General features: G+C 56.4%; 1 protein-coding gene across 1 annotated transcript; it reads left to right on the top strand.

Annotated features, from left to right (window-relative positions):
• Positions 1-353: 353 nt before the first annotated feature.
• GUCY2D (guanylate cyclase 2D, retinal) lies at positions 354-15,322 on the top strand. Its single transcript, XM_046676747.1, has 19 exons — positions 354-1,259; positions 1,344-1,648; positions 3,933-4,284; positions 4,617-4,701; positions 4,979-5,081; positions 5,501-5,602; positions 7,224-7,304; positions 8,617-8,823; positions 8,920-9,076; positions 9,598-9,747; positions 10,405-10,553; positions 11,081-11,244; positions 11,327-11,519; positions 11,788-11,962; positions 12,257-12,355; positions 12,474-12,568; positions 12,705-12,790; positions 12,965-13,074; positions 13,640-15,322. The coding sequence occupies exons 1-18, from the start codon at positions 527-529 to the stop codon at positions 13,056-13,058; spliced, it is 3,330 nt and encodes a 1,109-aa protein (XP_046532703.1). The 5' UTR covers positions 354-526; the 3' UTR covers positions 13,059-13,074; positions 13,640-15,322.
• The last annotated feature ends 1,329 nt before the right edge of the window (positions 15,323-16,651 follow it).

Below are 16,651 nucleotides of genomic sequence, written 5' to 3'. Positions count from 1 at the left end.
GGAGCCCCATCCTCCACCAGCCCCTCCCTGCCTGATTAAGAGACCCTAATCAGCTTGGAGAGATTAAGCCCTCTGGCCTGCTGTTCCCACACCCCCCGCCCTGGGCCCTGGCAAAGGAGACCTGTGGGAGGGCGTCAGAAGCAGGAGCGGCCCTGTGACCCCTCACCCCAGCCCTGGGCCCGAGCTCCGGACTTTCCGGTGAGTGACAAAGGTCCCTCCTCGCGGATTCCAGGTGCCTTTTGCCCGGGAGAGACCACGGAAGGGCGTGGGGCGTGTCCTCACTGACCCCCGACGGCTCTGATGCGGGGGGAAGGGCAGATAAGGGGGAAGCTGGAAGCATAGCAAAGCAGGGGGTTCTTCCAGGCTATACCCCTGACTCCATATAGTTGTCCAAGCCTGGAGAGGGGGATGTGGAAGTGGAGACACACCACGGGTTAACGGGCTCTGAGAAACTAGGGGTTGCAGAGAGAGTTCTAGGGGGTCTCCTCCGCTCATCCTGTTCTGTTTATGCTCCCAGAAGCCGGCAATGACCGCCTGCGCCCTCCTTGCCGGTGGGCTTCCCGACCCCCGGCTCTGCGCCCCCGCGCGGTGGGCTCGGTCTCCGCCCGGCCTTCTCCGGACCCTGCCCCGGCCCTGGCCTCGGCTCCGGCTCCTGCTGCTGCTGCTTCTCCTGCCGCCCTCCGTCCTCTCCGCCGTATTCAGAGTCGGGGTGCTGGGGCCCTGGGCCTGCGACCCCATCTTTGCCCGCGCCCGCCCGGAGCTGGCCGCCCGCCTGGCCGCCGCCCGCCTGAACCACGACCCTGCCCTAGAAGGCGGGCCCCGCTTCGAGGTGGCGCTGCTGCCCGAGCCGTGCCGGACGCCAGGCTCGCTGGGGGCGGTGTCCTCCGCGCTGGCCCGCGTCTCCGGCCTCGTGGGTCCCGTGAACCCTGCAGCCTGCCGGCCGGCCGAGCTACTAGCCCAAGAGGCGGGGGTCACGCTGGTGCCCTGGGGCTGCCCTGGGACGCGAGCGGCGGGCACCACGGCTCCGGCCGTGACACCTGCGGCGGACGCCCTCTACGCCCTCCTTCGCGAGTTCCGCTGGGCGCATGTGGCCTTGGTCACCGCCCCCCAGGACCTGTGGGTGGAGGCGGGACGCGCACTGTCCACCGCACTCAGGGCCCGGGGGCTGCCCGTTGCCCTAGTGACTTCCATGGAGCCCTCGGACCTATCTGGGGCCCGGGAGGCCCTGAGGAGGGTCCGGGACGGGCCCAGAGTCAGAGGTAGGCTCCCCTGTAGGGTGCGGGGAGGTCAGCGGTGCCGAGGGTAGTGGGACGGGGCGGTGAGCCGAGTCTCTGCGTCCGCAGCAGTGATCATGGTGATGCACTCCGTGCTGCTGGGCGGCGAGGAGCAGCGCTGCCTACTGGAGGCTGCAGAGGAGCTGGGCCTGGCTGATGGCTCCCTGGTCTTCCTGCCCTTTGACACGCTCCACTACGCCTTGTCCCCAGGCCCGGAGGCCTTGGCGGTACTTGCCAACAACTCCCAGCTTCGCAGGGCCCATGATGCGGTGCTCACCCTCACGCGCCACTGTCCCCCGGGAGGCAGCGTGCTGGACAGCCTGCGCAGGGCCCAAGAGCACCAGGAGCTGCCCTCTGACCTCAATCTGCAGCAGGTAGAGGGACCAGGGAGGAGGGAAAAGAGGAGGAGAGCTGGGATAGCCAAAGGGGAGAGGAGGGAGGAGGCAATGGGAGGAGAAGTGGATAGAGCCAATGGAACGAGAGGAGAATGGAGAGACGGGAGAGAGGAGGAGGATGCCAACAGGGAGAGAATAACTAGCTCTAGCTGCTCCGGAGTTTCCTGGGTAATGTAGAGGCTGTGGTCTTGCTTGGGAAATCTTAGTGTGTTAGGATTGCTTCTAGAGAGTAGGCATGAGACCCCTCGAGCCCAACACCAAGGAGTAAACTCAAATGAACTTTACACTGAAACATCTTTTGCAGCCAACTTAAAAGTACACCTGCTTCCAGCACCACCAAAACATACAGTCTGTAGTACACAGCTGGTATTCCTAAGAGAGCAGGAAGGAGGGAGGATGCAGACCCAACCTTCATTCAGTTCAGAGGTGTTTGCTCTGGGGTTTCATCTAGGGGTCTTCTCTTTTGGAGGGCCTTGCCAGCTTGTGAGAAGTAGAAGTCCCTAGGTGTGAGAAGTCCCTAGGTGGAGCCAGGGGCTTCTGTAATCATTTAGATCCACAGCTTATTCCCAGCATCCAGTTAGTCCCCAGGATTCCCTGAGAACCCAGAATCTCAGTTCAGACCATCTAGCTCCACCTCATTCACAAAAGGGAAGATAGGAACCACTAAGATAGAAGGGAATTTAGATGCCAGTGGGCAGTAAACTAACCACCACAAAGGCCCTTCTCAAAGGGGAGCACATGAGAGAGGACTGTGAACCAAGGGGGGTTGAAATATTCCCCATAAGTGCCCCCAGTCTCCCTCAAGAGGATTTGGGGTAGCCAATGGGGAGAACGGATGGGAAAATAAAAGAACAAGAGTTAGGAACCATGGTGAGATGGGATGAGGGAAGATGGAGAAAGTGGAGAAAGAAACTTTTCAGTTCTCAGTAAGTAGCACAGCCTTCCACTCAGCTGCCCAGGTGAGACCCCTGGGAGTCACCCTTGATTCCTCTAACCTTTTGCCCCTACATCCAGACATCAAGTCCTGTCACTTTTACTTCCTAAAGGTCATTAGCATCCATCCACTTCCTCCATTCTCCTTGTCACTGCCCTAGTTCAGGCCATAGCACCTCTGGCCCACATCTCCAAACAAAATCTCTCAGGTGGTCTCTGCTTCAACTCTCAGCTGCCCCAGGCCTTTCTCCACCCAACAATCAGATCAACAGTCAGAACTTCAGAAATCTGACAAATCTGACAATGTCACACCCCTGTTCAAAGCCACCTCCTCACCCTGCATAGATGCAGGTCTCTTCACATGGCTTCACCAGGTCTCCTGTCTTCCTCTCTTCCTTCTTTTTTGAACTTCAGCCAGAGTGAGCTACTTTGGGTTTCCTAAATGTGTCCTCCTCTTTTATATCTGTGTTGCTGGGTGTACTGTCCCTACCCTCCCCCAGATAATTCTGACTCATCCCCCGAGGGATGGTCACTTCCGGAAGCCTCTCCTCTTCTGCTAGCCTGGGTTGGAGTCCTGTTTCCTGTCTCTGAAGCTCCTCCAGTTACCGCTCCCCACCCCCATTCAGTGCACTGCTTTAGCATCCCTGCCTATTTCCTCCACTAGACGAAAGAGGCCTCCGGACAGGGACTCCATCTTGTACACTGATATCTCCCTAGTGCTTCGCTGTGAGAGATGGGAACTGGGAATGACAGAGAGGCTCCATTAGATCAGGTGGGAAATGAAAAGAAGGGGAAATAGAAAATAGAAGCCAACGAAAAGATGGGAAAGAGGCTTTTAGGTGAATAGTAGATAATGAGAGTAGTAAAAATATATGTAGGGATCATATTGATCATTTTGCGATATATACAAATATCAAGTCATTATATTGTACACCTGAAACTAATATAATGTTATATGTCAATTATTGCTCAATTTTTAAAAAGTTTTTAAAAAATATATGCAGAGAAACCAGCAGGAAAGGGAAGAGAGGGGCTGTAGGTGATGGAGAGTTAGAATTAGCCGAAGCCGAGAGAAGCTTAATGATCCTAAAAAGAAGAGAAGTCAGTGGGGAAAAGGAGTGGGATAGCCAATGGAGAGAGAGGAAGAGATAGCTACGGGGCAGGGGCTTGGGGAACCTCTAACTAGGAGGTGGGCACAGTGAACACACACCGGCCTTGAAGGGCTTGAAGGGCCCAAAGCGCTCAGTGAACGGATAGGCGGGGCCAGGGAGTCCCGGTCTGTTTATGGGTAGTGACCCCAAACCCTGAGCCCCCTACTCTCCTTCCCCAGGTATCCCCACTCTTCGGCACCATCTACGACGCGGTCTACTTGTTGGCAGGGGGCGTGGCGAGGGCGCGGGCAGCTGCAGGTGGCAGCTGGGTGTCCGGAGCAGCCGTGGCCCACCACGTCGGGGATGCTCAGGTCCCCGGCTTCTGCGGGGCCCTGGGAGGAGCCGAGGAGCCCCAGTTTGTGCTGCTGGACACGGATGCGGCGGGGGACCGGCTGTTCGCCACATATATGCTGGACCCCACCCGAGGCTCCCTCTGGTCGGCTGGGACCCCGGTGCATTTTCCTAGAGGGGGACGGGGGCCTGGGCCGGACCCCTGGTGCTGGTTTGACCCAGACGACATCTGCAACGGAGGTGAGGGCGAGCACCCCAGCCCCGACTGGGACAGTCGCCGTGGACCCTCCCATAGTGCTGAGAGTGAACTCTCGACCTGTAACTCCTCTTAGAGGCCCTTCCAGGTCCTCCTCAGACCTCTGGCTTGTGCAGGACTCCTCTCTTGTGGAGCCCCAAAAGCTCTCTGGGAACCTTTCCAGCATTCCCAGACACTCCCTTTGCTGAACGCGTGGCCTTTCCCTAGATCCTGTTCCGGGCTCCCATCCCCCTTTGACGAGATTGCTTGCCTCTCTAGAGAGGGCGCCTCCCCTCGGCTACAGTCCTCAGCGTCCCTCCTCTCACTGCCTCTCTAGGAGTGGAGCCCCGCCTCGTCTTTATCGGCTTCCTCCTGGCCGTTGGGATGGGGCTGGCAGGGGTCTTCCTGGCCCATTATGTGAGGTGAGTAGGGGAGTGAGGTAGGTAGGAGGTGAGCTTGGTTCTTTACCTGCCAGAAATGCAACTGTGCAGCAAAGACAGCAGGCTGGGCTCACTCAAGAGTAGAAGAAGGCAGGATTTTTTGGAGGGGGAAAAGGGGATGGATCCTGGAGGGCTGGCAGAGTCCCAGGGGATGTCCGGTTTGGGGACAGCAGCCCGCCCCTGAGCCAAAATCATCCCCTGCTGGCTTCTTCTCATGGACTTGGTCTCCTTTGGGGAGATGACCTCCTTCCCCTACCAGGCACCGGCTCCTTCACATCCAAATGGCCTCCGGCCCCAACAAGATCATCCTGACTCTGGACGACATCACCTTCCTCCACCCTCAGGGGGGCAGCTCTCGAAAGGTGGGGGAGGCAGGGAATGAGGATTCAGCTGTATAGCTCCCCTGTATATCCTCCCCTGTATATCTGGTCCCCTTCCTGGGCCAGCCTCACTCCAGCCCCTACCTGGGAAGGCCTGGTCTCTGTCCTGGTTCTGTCCTAGGTCTGAGCTCTGGGGATCAGCACCCTCGTGTGCACAATGAGGATAAGAGCCCTGTGCTGACTGCTTTCCTGGGGCAGTTGAAACTCCAACAAGAAAATGAATATGTTTGTCTTATAAGCTGTAAAGTGCTGTGCACTTGGGAAGTGATGTCATTATCACCTTCCCTAATTAAGATTCCTTCCCCTCCCCTCTTTAATCCCCAGAACCCAGCCTGACCTCAACCCAGGACTCTGACCCCACAGTATATTTTGAGCCCTTGCATTGACCTCTACCCTCCTAGGTGATCCAGGGGAGTCGATCGAGTCTGGCTGCCCGCAGCGTGTCAGACATTCGCAGCGTCCCCAGCCAGCCCATGGATAGCTCCAACATTGGCCTCTATGAGGTGAGCCTGACCCCACCCAGGCTGAGCTCTCTTCCTGGAGGGGCAGGGAGAGAAGGGACGCTCAGGTTGGGGGCACAGAGGAGGCAACCTCTCTAGGGAGGTAGCAGTAATGTCATATCCTGCAGGCTCCAGGAAATGGGGATGGGAGCCCAGAACAGAATCTAGGGAGAGGTGATGGATTCCTTAGGGGAGCATCTGGGAATCCACCCAGCCCCAGGATTTTCCCTTAGCCGTCATCCAGGTGAGGGCTCCTCTAAGGCCAATCACAGTGGCTCAGAGGCCGAAGGTTCAAGCTAGTAGGGAGCATGTTGGCCACTGAGGCCATCTCTGGCCCTGTTGGGAATCCCTAGCCCTGCCCCCTCAATGATCCAAGCCTTCAGGTTACTGAAGGGCACAGGCCTCCCTGGAAACACCGGGGCAGAGGGGCATCTGGGATGTGGTCTCATGGTCACAAAAAGGACATTTCCAGAACATGGATTGTTCAGGAAGGGGAGTTTCCAGACGGGGCTCTCCCCAACTCCAGCCAGGCCCAAGTCTTGGCCCCACCCAGCATTTCCACCCAACTCAGATCAGACTCAGGAACAAACCTTAGAGGGGAAGAAGAAAGTCACAAAAGGGCATTAGGACACTAACTATGGGGTCAGCAAATCTGAATGTGGTGGGATGGGTGGAGACAGTGAGAACAGATTCAGGGAGCACTGAGAGTGAGCTCAGGAGTGGAGGTTTAGAGCTCCTGAATGTTAGGTCACTGCGAGAATGCAGAGGCTCCTGGGACGTCCGCTAGAGGCCATCACGGCCATTTCTCACAGGGGCACTGTTGTCATTTTGGGCAGGTTGTTCTTCATTGTATGGGACTACCCTGTGACTTGAAGGATGTTTAGTGTCTTTTGTCTCTGCCTCTGTGCACTAAACACAGCCCTCAGTTCTTTTGACAATTAAAAACGTCTCCACGTTTATTTCCAAATGCTCTTTAGGAGTCAGTACCAAACCCCCTAAATTGCCTTCTAGTCCAGATACTTTATCAAATGACAAGGGCAGCCACATAATTTCAAGGTCTCGGACAAAATAAAAATGAAGAGCCCCCTGTTCTTTCAAGATGACAACAGTGGATCATTGAGCCAAGCTCAGGCTCTTGTGAGCATGGGGCCCTGTTTGACCGCACAGGTGGCATGCCCATGAACTGGCCTTGCCAACAGCTGAGGACAGCGAGGCCCACAGCCCGGAGGGGAGCTGCCTACACTTCACAGTTAGTCTATAATAAAGACTGATCTACCCAGACTCCTGACTCCTAGCACAGTGCTCTCGCATGGCAACAGATGGTGATGAGTTGTGATTTCAATGACATTTGTGGTGGTAACAGCTTGCTTAATAGAACCGTTGGTGAGCACATCTGGGGTGGTGAGGACAGCCATACAGGCCTTCTGCATCTCTCTCACCTAGGGCTGGCTCTCACTCAGCTGGCAGTGCACTGGAAGACACCAAAGCCCTTGCTCTTGATGCTCTCTTTCATAGGAAGATGTGTCCTGGGGCAGTGGGCCAATGAAAATGTGGGGGCTCTTGGGCTCCTTGCATCATGGGGTTTGAAGGAATTGAATTCCCTACTCCCATCTCTCTGCTCCAGGGAGACTGGGTTTGGCTGAAGAAATTCCCAGGGGATCAGCACATCGCTATCCGCCCAGCAACCAAGACAGCCTTCTCTAAGGTGAGAGCTGGGCTTGTGATGTGTGGTGTGGGGTGGCCATCATCTCCTCCCTCCTTGCCTTCTCTTTGCAACTGGGCACAGAGCTAGGCTCCAATGTGGGAGAGAACAAGAAGGTCTCAGTAAAGTGTCCCCTCCTCTCTAAAGCAGGTTTCCCATTATGCTTGCTCATAACGCTAGTTCTATCCTTTGATGTTCTTATCATAATTTTTGTAATTGTATGTTCATCTCTGTGCTTATTTCTTATCTGCCTTCCTCGCTTGTCTGTAAGCTGAGTTAGGGCTTCCCCTTGCCCCCTCCATTGTATTTCCGGCACCCAGCACAGTGTCTGGAACACTAGAGAGACTCAATGAATGTTTGCTGAGTGAATGATAGAAGACAAAAAGTGGGTTTCCAGTTCTGTGCACAGAATGGCCTAGGTGATACATACTGAGTGAAGTGGAAAGTTGGCAAGGAGGCCATAAACTGGCTTACTTTGGTCCTTCCAACCTTAATGCCTTATTCCCCCCAACAGGAAGGAAGGGCTCCTTCCTTTCCTGACATCTCCACAGGAGCTCTTGACCACAGCTGCAGAATGACTTAAATAGACTACCTGTATGGGTCAATGGACTAAATCACCATTTAACAGCAAGTGTTTAAAATGGAAAGGAGCCCCTTACCGGGCATGTGGACAAAAGAAAAGCTAGAAAAGGCGGCCGGTCACCTGCTAGCTCCCTTTTGCCCAGCATGCCCGGATTGTGAGGGTGCTCAGTCCTGTGGAGTGGGTGTGACTTTGTTGATGGCTCCTCTGGGACCACAGCTTGGCTGCTCAGTCCCTCCTTCAGAAGCTGGGAAGGATGGGAGCCTCAGACATGTCTGACTCAATGCTGTAACCAAGCGAAGCCGCCAGAGGGCCTGCTGAGACACTGACACAAGCCGTTTCTGGTGTTTCTTGAAAGCAAGGCAGCTTCTCCTTGGCTCTCCCCGCAAAGGCTGTTACATCAGAAGGGAAGAGGGGTGGTGCTTCTCCTTCACAACGTGTTTTCCCTGAAGACCCTCGGCAGTTCCAAGTCTTACGGTTACTAAATCAGAACCTGCCTGGGTCCTGACTACCAGTGCAAGGTTGTCTCTTCATCCCTAACATGCAGCTAAACCATACTCAGCATGAGAACAGTGGCCTTTGATCATGTTGTCTTTCCCAGAGAGAGAAGTCATTTCCATTTACCTTTTTTATCCCATCTTCCGAATTTGGATACTTGAAACCAGACCTGAATAACAGCGCCCTCCCCACGTGGCCCCCAGGACAGAACATGCCTGTTAACTTTGCCCCTCTCAGCTCCGGGAGCTCCGGCACGAGAACGTGGCTCTCTACCTGGGGCTTTTCCTGGCGGGGGGAAGCAGCGGCGCCGCGGCTCCCAGGGAAGGCATGCTGGCTGTGGTCTCAGAGCACTGTGCCCGGGGCTCCCTCCACGACCTCCTCGCCCAGAGAGACATAAAGCTGGACTGGATGTTCAAGTCCTCCCTCCTACTGGACCTCATCAAGGTGTGTGGGGTGGAAGGAGGGGTGGGAGGGGTGGGAGGGAGGAGAGGGCAAGGGAACGGCGCGGGGTCAGGCTGCCTCTTACCCGACCCCTGCCAGGGAATGAGGTATTTGCACCATCGAGGCGTGGCTCACGGGCGGCTGAAGTCACGGAACTGCGTGGTGGACGGGAGGTTCGTGCTTAAAGTCACCGACCACGGCCACGGGCGACTGCTGGAAGCGCAGAAGGTGTTACCGGAGCCTCCCAGCGCGGAGGGTAGGATTTCCCGGTTGCCTGCAGCGCGGACGAGCATCCCCCCGGGATCCCCATCATTTCAAGAGCCCCTCCCTCCCTCCGCCCTCACACTCTTGCCATCCCACATCCACAGGACGCCACTCCTGCTATGGAAAAGGTCTTGTGACCTCTGTGGGGGGGGGGTGGGCAGCGGGGGCTTCTTAGGGGGCAGGAATTGCGCCTGAGGGGCGGAGCCCCGTCCTTGCTCTCGAGTCGGCTCTAAGTGGGGCTTTGCCTAAGGGCGGGGCTTGTGCCCAAGGGACGGAGTCTTCCCTGGGTGCCGCTTTGTCTGAAGGGCAGGGCCTATTTGTGAGGGCCTGGCTTTCTCAGAGACAGGCTTTGGGTTTCTGGTAGTTTCTCTTGGTGATAGCTGCAGGATGCAGGGCCAGACTCAGACTGGGGGCTTGGTGAGCGGGTGCGAGCCTGGGTTTTCCGGGGAGAGTGGGGGTCTGTCCCCAGCTCCCCCAAGGCAGAAGTGCGCATGCCCCCTTTCCCATCCCCAGACCAGCTTTGGACAGCCCCAGAGCTGCTTCGGGACCCAGCCCTGGAGCGCCAGGGAACGCTGGCCGGCGATGTCTTCAGCCTGGGCATCATCATTCAGGAGGTCGTGTGCCGCAGCACCCCCTACGCCATGCTGGAGCTGACTCCCGAGGGTAGGGACGCCCCTCGCATAACGTTAGGACCAGAAAGGCACCCAGATGTTAGGCAGAGCCATGCCAGAGCCAGCCTCCCTCTTTTCCCTAACGCGGGATGATGAGTTTAATTATGTGGGCCTCCCTTAAAGCTGGGGTCTGAAGCAGCAGGGCAGTGGAGAGCCAAGCATCAGGATGGGAGGGGGTGGGCTTCTGTGCCCAGACCTCAGAGGTTTCCTCTGTCCTGATCCTGGACCAAACCTGCCCCCCCCCCCCCCCCAGCTGACAGAGCAGGCTCATCTCTGGTTCTTAGGGGCTCCAGGGAGGCAGCAGGGTAAGGTGGGGAGGGGAAAGACAGCAGTCGCATCTGGTGCAAATCCATATATACTTATCATCTATAGGACTTGGCAAGCTACTTGATCACCCTCTCACTTTTCTTATATTCAATAAATATTCATCTCTTTGCCTGTCATGTCTTACTGTCCCCCGTCCCACACGGTTCAGGATCCTCTTGTTACTTGCAGCAACCCCCCTCCACACTACACTCCACTACTTATTGAAGCTCTGATTAAAGGGCCCCCTTCCAGTCCCCTCATCTTGGGCTTCAACAATCAGGCCAGAGTCAGAGGTGGCTTCTGCTCTGGAGCACCCCCTCTGATGGTCTCCTCATGCCTCCAGAAGTGGTGCAGAGGTTGCAGAGCCCCCCACCGCTGTGTCGGCCCTCGGTGTCCATGGACCAGGCACCCATGGAGTGCATCCAGCTGATGAAACAGTGCTGGGCAGAGCAGCCGGACCTTCGGCCTTCCATGGACCGCACCTTTGACCTGGTCAGGGGCTGGGATTGGGCAAAGGCTCCGCTGGCCACTTGTCAGCAACCTGCGGAGGCTGCAGGAAGGCAGGCTGGCAGGACCTCTGACCTTCCCGTCTACTTCCCAAGGGGTAGCCTGAGGACTGGGGGTTTGGTGGGGGTGGAGTTAGAATGGGAGCTGTGGAGGCCTTTGGAGCAAGAGACAGAGCTCTGGGTAAGAGAAATATTCTATTCAATTCAAACAACATTTATTGAGAATCAAGTATATGCTCAGCCTATTGTGGCAGAAAGACCCTTGCTCTGGGGGCCCAAAGCTGGACTGGTTCCAGTGTCCTATCAATTACCAGCTGAAAACAGCTAACCTCTTGGAACCCCCATTTCCCATATGCCTCCTGATAATGTCTGCAAACACAGTGCCCAGCACCCCAGCAGGGCTTAATGAGTAGAAGATGGATGGAGGGGAAAGGATCAGGCATAGTACACCCCATGAGAGGGGCATGACAGCCCAGGTCCTCAGCAGCCCCACCAGCTTCCTCCTCCTCCCAGTTCAAGAGCATAAACAAGGGCCGGAAGACGAACATCATCGACTCAATGCTGCGGATGCTGGAACAGTACTCTAGTAACCTGGAGGACCTGATCCGGGAGCGCACAGAGGAACTGGAGCTGGAAAAGCAGAAGACAGACCGCCTGCTGACGCAGATGCTGCCTCCGTGGGTGCCAGGGGGAAGTGGGTGAGGAGGGCAGCTGGAATCCAGCCAGACTCCAGGTGATCTCATGGCCTGCCATCCCTAGGTCTGTGGCTGAAGCCCTGAAGATGGGGACACCTGTGGAGCCCGAGTACTTTGAGGAGGTGACACTGTACTTTAGTGACATCGTGGGTTTCACCACCATCTCAGCCATGAGTGAGCCCATCGAAGTGGTAGACCTGCTCAATGACCTCTACACGCTGTTTGATGCCATCATTGGCTCCCACGATGTCTACAAGGTGGGGTGTGTGGGAGGCAAGCCCTCCTTCAGCTTTACCAGCCTCCAGCTCAGCCCTTTTTGCTCAGCCACCTGCCCCAGGCCGCCAGCCCAAGCCCCTTTTCCAGTCCTCTTATACCTTATCTCTTCTGCCAGTCCCCAGCTCAGTTCCACAGCTGGAGGGCTCCCCAGAATCTCTGTATTAACCCCAGTTTAGGCCTCCTGACAAGGGACAATCACTTTGGGCGAGAGAGGTGTTTAGTAGTGAATTTACACAACCCTTCCCCCAGGTGGAGACAATTGGGGACGCCTATATGGTGGCCTCGGGGCTGCCCCAGCGCAATGGGCAGCGGCACGCGGCAGAGATCGCAAATATGGCGTTGGACATCCTCAGTGCTGTGGGGTCCTTTCGCATGCGCCACATGCCCGAGGTGCCCGTGCGCATCCGTATCGGCCTGCACTCGGGTAAGCCCCGGCCCTTCGGGGCACCACCCCATCTCCCTCTTTGGGGCCGGCTCCATATTTCCTACACAGGAGGCAAACTCGTGGGGTGGGTGGGAGAGGGGACTTGTCTTGAAGCCTCCTTTGCGTAGCAGACACCCCATCGTAATATAAGAGGGTACACTTGAGAGTGTTTCTTTGGGGAGCTGGTGGAGAGTATGGGGTGCTGAAGTCCCCCAAGGCCCTAGGTGCCGCCCAGACGCCAGGCACGGCCAGCTTCAGCCCAGCCCCGCCCGCCGACCCCGCGCATCTCCGCAGGCCCGTGCGTGGCGGGCGTGGTGGGCCTCACCATGCCGCGGTACTGCCTGTTTGGGGACACGGTGAACACTGCCTCGCGCATGGAGTCCACCGGTCTGCGTGAGTGTGACCGAGGCGGGAGGGGTAGGGCGACGTCGCGCAGCCCGATGGGGTAACGGCCTGGGAGGGGGTCTGCGGGAGGGGAGTCCCGAGCTCACGGCGTTCCCCGTTGTCCCAGCTTACCGCATCCACGTGAACATGAGCACTGTGCGGATTCTTCGCGCTCTGGATGAGGGCTTCCAGGTGGAGGTGCGAGGCCGCACGGAGCTGAAGGTGAGGCCGGGCCCCGCCCCCTGCTGGGCGACAGCTCTGGCGAGGGGCACGCCAAGTCTCCAGGTTTCGCTGCGACCTGCAGATCCACCTTCTTCACCCCAGTCCCGCTAAGTCCTCCGTCCCCCTGCCTCCCCAGGGCAAGGGCGTCGAGGACACGTACTGGCTAGTGGGTAGACGCGGCTTCAACAAGCCTATCCCCAAACCGCCTGACCTGCAACCGGGGTGAGGAGCCGGCATGGGCGGGCAGGGCGTGTTACGGGGCACAGCACGGGTGGACCCCTTCTCCCTGCCTCCCACCCTGTATTCGACGTCGCCGGCGTGAAGTAGAGATGACCTGGGCCCTGCCCTCCCGGCCGCAATTCCCCCTTTCTGAGGCTGCCGCCCCCTTCCCCTCAGGGCCAGCAACCACGGCATCAGCCTGCAGGAGATTCCCCCGGAGCGGCGCCAAAAGCTGGAGAAGGCGAGGCCGGGCCAGTTCTCCGGAAAGTGAAGCCCGGTCCCTACAGGTGCTGCCCTCTCAGCTCCCGCCCAGCTGCCAATATCCCCTCAGACTGGGGGGCTGCATACACGGCCCGGGAGATGCTGCCTGGCGGACAGGAGCCTCTTCTGCAGCCTGAGGCCTAGTGCTGCCTGCAAACTTCCCATCCCAGCCCAGTGTCCCTATTCCTCTCTGATTCAGTGAGCCCAGGCTGGATCCTAAACCCAGGGATTTCCCCTGGGAGGGCAGCGCCAGCCGCAGGGATTCTGGTTTAGTATTTCTGGAGTGGTCCAGGAATGCAGACATGGGAACCCCTGTAATCATGACCTTCTGTGACCTCTCCTCTGACCCCCACTGCATTAACCATGGCTCCCCCCCAGGCCTCACAGGCTGTGCACTGCACAAGAGACAGAACCCTAGGGGGCAACATTCACTAGAGGACAAGGTAACTGCTGCCCCTGGAGGTCTGTTAGAGCAGAAGCCCTGCCTGCTACCCTCTTTCAAGAAACTCGGATCCATGACCCTCCCCTTCCTAGGTGAATCCCATGACCCCTCCCCATGATTTCCCTCTGAGACACTCCTCTTTTCCTCAGGATGATTCCAGAAGGTCCTTTTCCTGAAAGTTGCTGCTACAGGTGACTGAAAGTCTGGCTAATACCAGTGGCTTCTGTCCAGCTCTGCCTCAAAGGATTCTGGGCCTTTACAGGAGCTGGTTGCAAACCAGCTGTGTGACCGTGGGAAAGTCTCATGCACTCTCTGGGCTTGGGTTCCCCTCCAAGGCGAAATGAGGAGTGGCCTAGGTGGGTTCCACACCCCCCAGCTCTGACAGCTGGACTTCAGGATGATTGGCCTTGGGATATGGAGCACTGGGCATGTGACCTCCAGCCCCAGTGATCCCGAGCCCATCGGGGGATGCTGGGATGGGGGATTGTCCCCTTTCCACGGCCTCTTGAGGACCCTGGAAGGAGGATCTGGGATTGGATGCCCCAACTCCAGAGGAGGTAGAGACCTGATCCAGGAGAGCATGGGTTGTCTTGTGGCCTGAGGAGGCAGGTGCTTCTGTTTAGCCTCAAGCCTCCTTCCCTTCTCCATCCCTCACAAGTCAGAACCTGGCTCCTTCTCCTGTGGGCATAACCAGATAGCTTGCCCAAGCGCAGAGAAAAGTTGTTTCAAGACTTTGGGGAAAGGAAGGTAAACAGATTGCACCAAACTTTTATTAACCAGAACACCCAGGACTAGTAGTATCTCCTGTGTAACTGAGCGCTGCTGAGTAAGCAACTGGACAGAAACTCTTCTTGGCAACAGTGTCCACTCCCTTCCTGATAGGTCCCCAACTGAAGTTTCTTCTGTGGAACTCTGATGTTCCAGATCCCAGGCCTGGGCATGTTTGACTCTGGGTGTCCTTCACCATTGCTGCAGAGCCTGGCCGAAGTTAGCAGAAGCTGCAGCCACTCAGGCTGCGACCATAGGTAGTGAGCATCCAGTCCCTGGAGGTGTGCAAGCAGAACTGGAGACATCATTGACCAGGCATGTACAATCAGAGGGAATTCTTAGGTAGAAGGATGAACTAAATCCTCACTACACAAGATGTAGTTGGTGGACCAGCAGCAGTGACATCACCGGGGAGCTTGTTGGAAATGCAGAATCCAGGCCCAGACCTACTGAATCACAATCTGCATTTTAACAAGTTCCCTCAAGTATTTACATGCACATTAAAGTTTCTGAATCATGGAACTAAATAATCCTAGGATCCCTAAAATCTTAGAATCTCTAAGATTTCATAAAAGCCAGATGAGAAACCAGCCACAAGACTTGTTTTGTTTGGCCTATGGGGTGTTTTGTTTTTTGTTTTGAGGTAACATTTAAAAATCAAGAGATACCACGTCTTAAAAATGTATACCAAATTTCCCTCTTCTCTTGAAATCAAAAACCCCACACAGGGGCAACTGCTGAGTTTCCACTGGCACTAAAGAGCGACTGTCCCCTTTCTCCAGGGCCTCGCTCTTCAGTTCTCGTTGTCTCCACCTCCCAGAGTCCTAGACACCAAGATTTTCTGAACTTCCTTTGTGTACCTCTCTGGTGCCTGTAGGCATTTGAGCTCAGGTCTCCTGGAGTAGCTGATGTTAGGATGACAGATACTCCTGCAGGTTGTGTTGCCTGACTCATGAAAACCACCAGTTTAGTGATCTTCCCCTCCCTAAAGGTAGAGAGAGAACGTATTAGAAATCGAAAATCCAGCATTTGTAGGTTCTGGTTACCTAAGGTGGTGCTGCTATCGTGAGTAATTTAGTGCAATTTAAAAAACGTTTTTAACTGAGTTTGGAGATGATGAATTAAAGATTTTTTTTAAACCCCGATGCACACACATAAAAATGTTTCTTAAATTACATAGATTCTTAAATATCTCTCTTCAGATTTGCTCTGTGGTTAGGGCCCAGAGATTGAGGGCAGACTCTGAATTGCTGGGGCTGGAGTTGACTGTGTGGGTGTAGCTCTACTCCCCTGCCTCTTCTCTCCCTCCCCACCCCACGCCTTCCCTCTCCTTCCCTTTCTGCCCACGCGGGGGCCGGGGTAGTTAATGGCCTGTGATTCAGGTCAATCTCAGGGAAGAGTCAACCTGGGTGCAAGATGATGTCCACCTGCTGTCGTGTTGGGACCTGAGAGGGTGTGGGCAGGCTGAGGGAAGACACCCACCAGAGTGGGTGGAGAAGCAAGATGGATGGGGCCCAAACCCAGTCTGGGGAATAGGTGGGGTAAATGGTGTGAACAGGGCTGAGCAGGTCCTTTCATACCCTCAACTCGGTCTTGTTCCCAGGCCCCAATTTCAAAGGGGGGAGGAGCCTGGTAAAGGAGAGTCCCGTCCTCCTCCCCAGCTAGGAGAACTTGGGGACTGCCTGCCCCAGAGTTCACAGAGCTGGTAGGAGAAGAGAAGGGGAAAAACTAAGCCTCCGTCTCCTCTCTGCCCTTCAGCTTCCCCTTTCTCTCCCTGTCTCTCCCTCTCTCTCAGTCTCCCCTAGTCTCCTCTCTGTCCCCAGTGGCCTCTTTCTCTCTGCCCAGCAGTTTCTCTCTGCCTTTCTCTGCAGTTCCTCCATTTCTGTGGAAGCTTTTTTCCTGGGCCCAGCCAGTATCCTAGAGCCCTGCTCCCCTCTGACCGGTTCCTCTCTACCCACTCACCCCTGTTGTTCCCGGAGAGCGCCTGGCTTGGTCATCAGGCACTTCCCACCTTCAGATGTGTTTACACTACCTCTGCCAGCTGGCCTGTGCCAGGAGCCCACACTTGGGGCTGTCCTTGCCTTTGGGATGGCTCTGTAACTGGAACCCATGATGGCCAAAGCAGGGACCTCACGCAGCTACTGCTGCTTCAGTCCCATAGCTGGGACTCTACATCATGAACCGGGGCTCACCTGGCGCCTTTTCTCTGTGCTGCTCCTCAGGGTCTGGGCCCTGTTCCCATCCCCCCCTGCAGGGGACCCCAGGCACCCCCCTTTGGAGAATCTGGGATGCTGCATTGTGGGCTGTGTTCACTGGGATCTTCTGGACTGTGTACAGTGGACACTAGGCTATGTGCTGTCATGTTGGGGCCTGAGAGGGTGGGGGCTGAAATG

The sequence above is a fragment of the Equus quagga genome, chromosome 11 (genome assembly GCF_021613505.1).
Source record: "Equus quagga isolate Etosha38 chromosome 11, UCLA_HA_Equagga_1.0, whole genome shotgun sequence".
In the NCBI taxonomy this organism is placed as follows: domain Eukaryota; kingdom Metazoa; phylum Chordata; class Mammalia; order Perissodactyla; family Equidae; genus Equus; species Equus quagga.
This window is presented reverse-complemented; position numbering and strand designations above follow the sequence as displayed.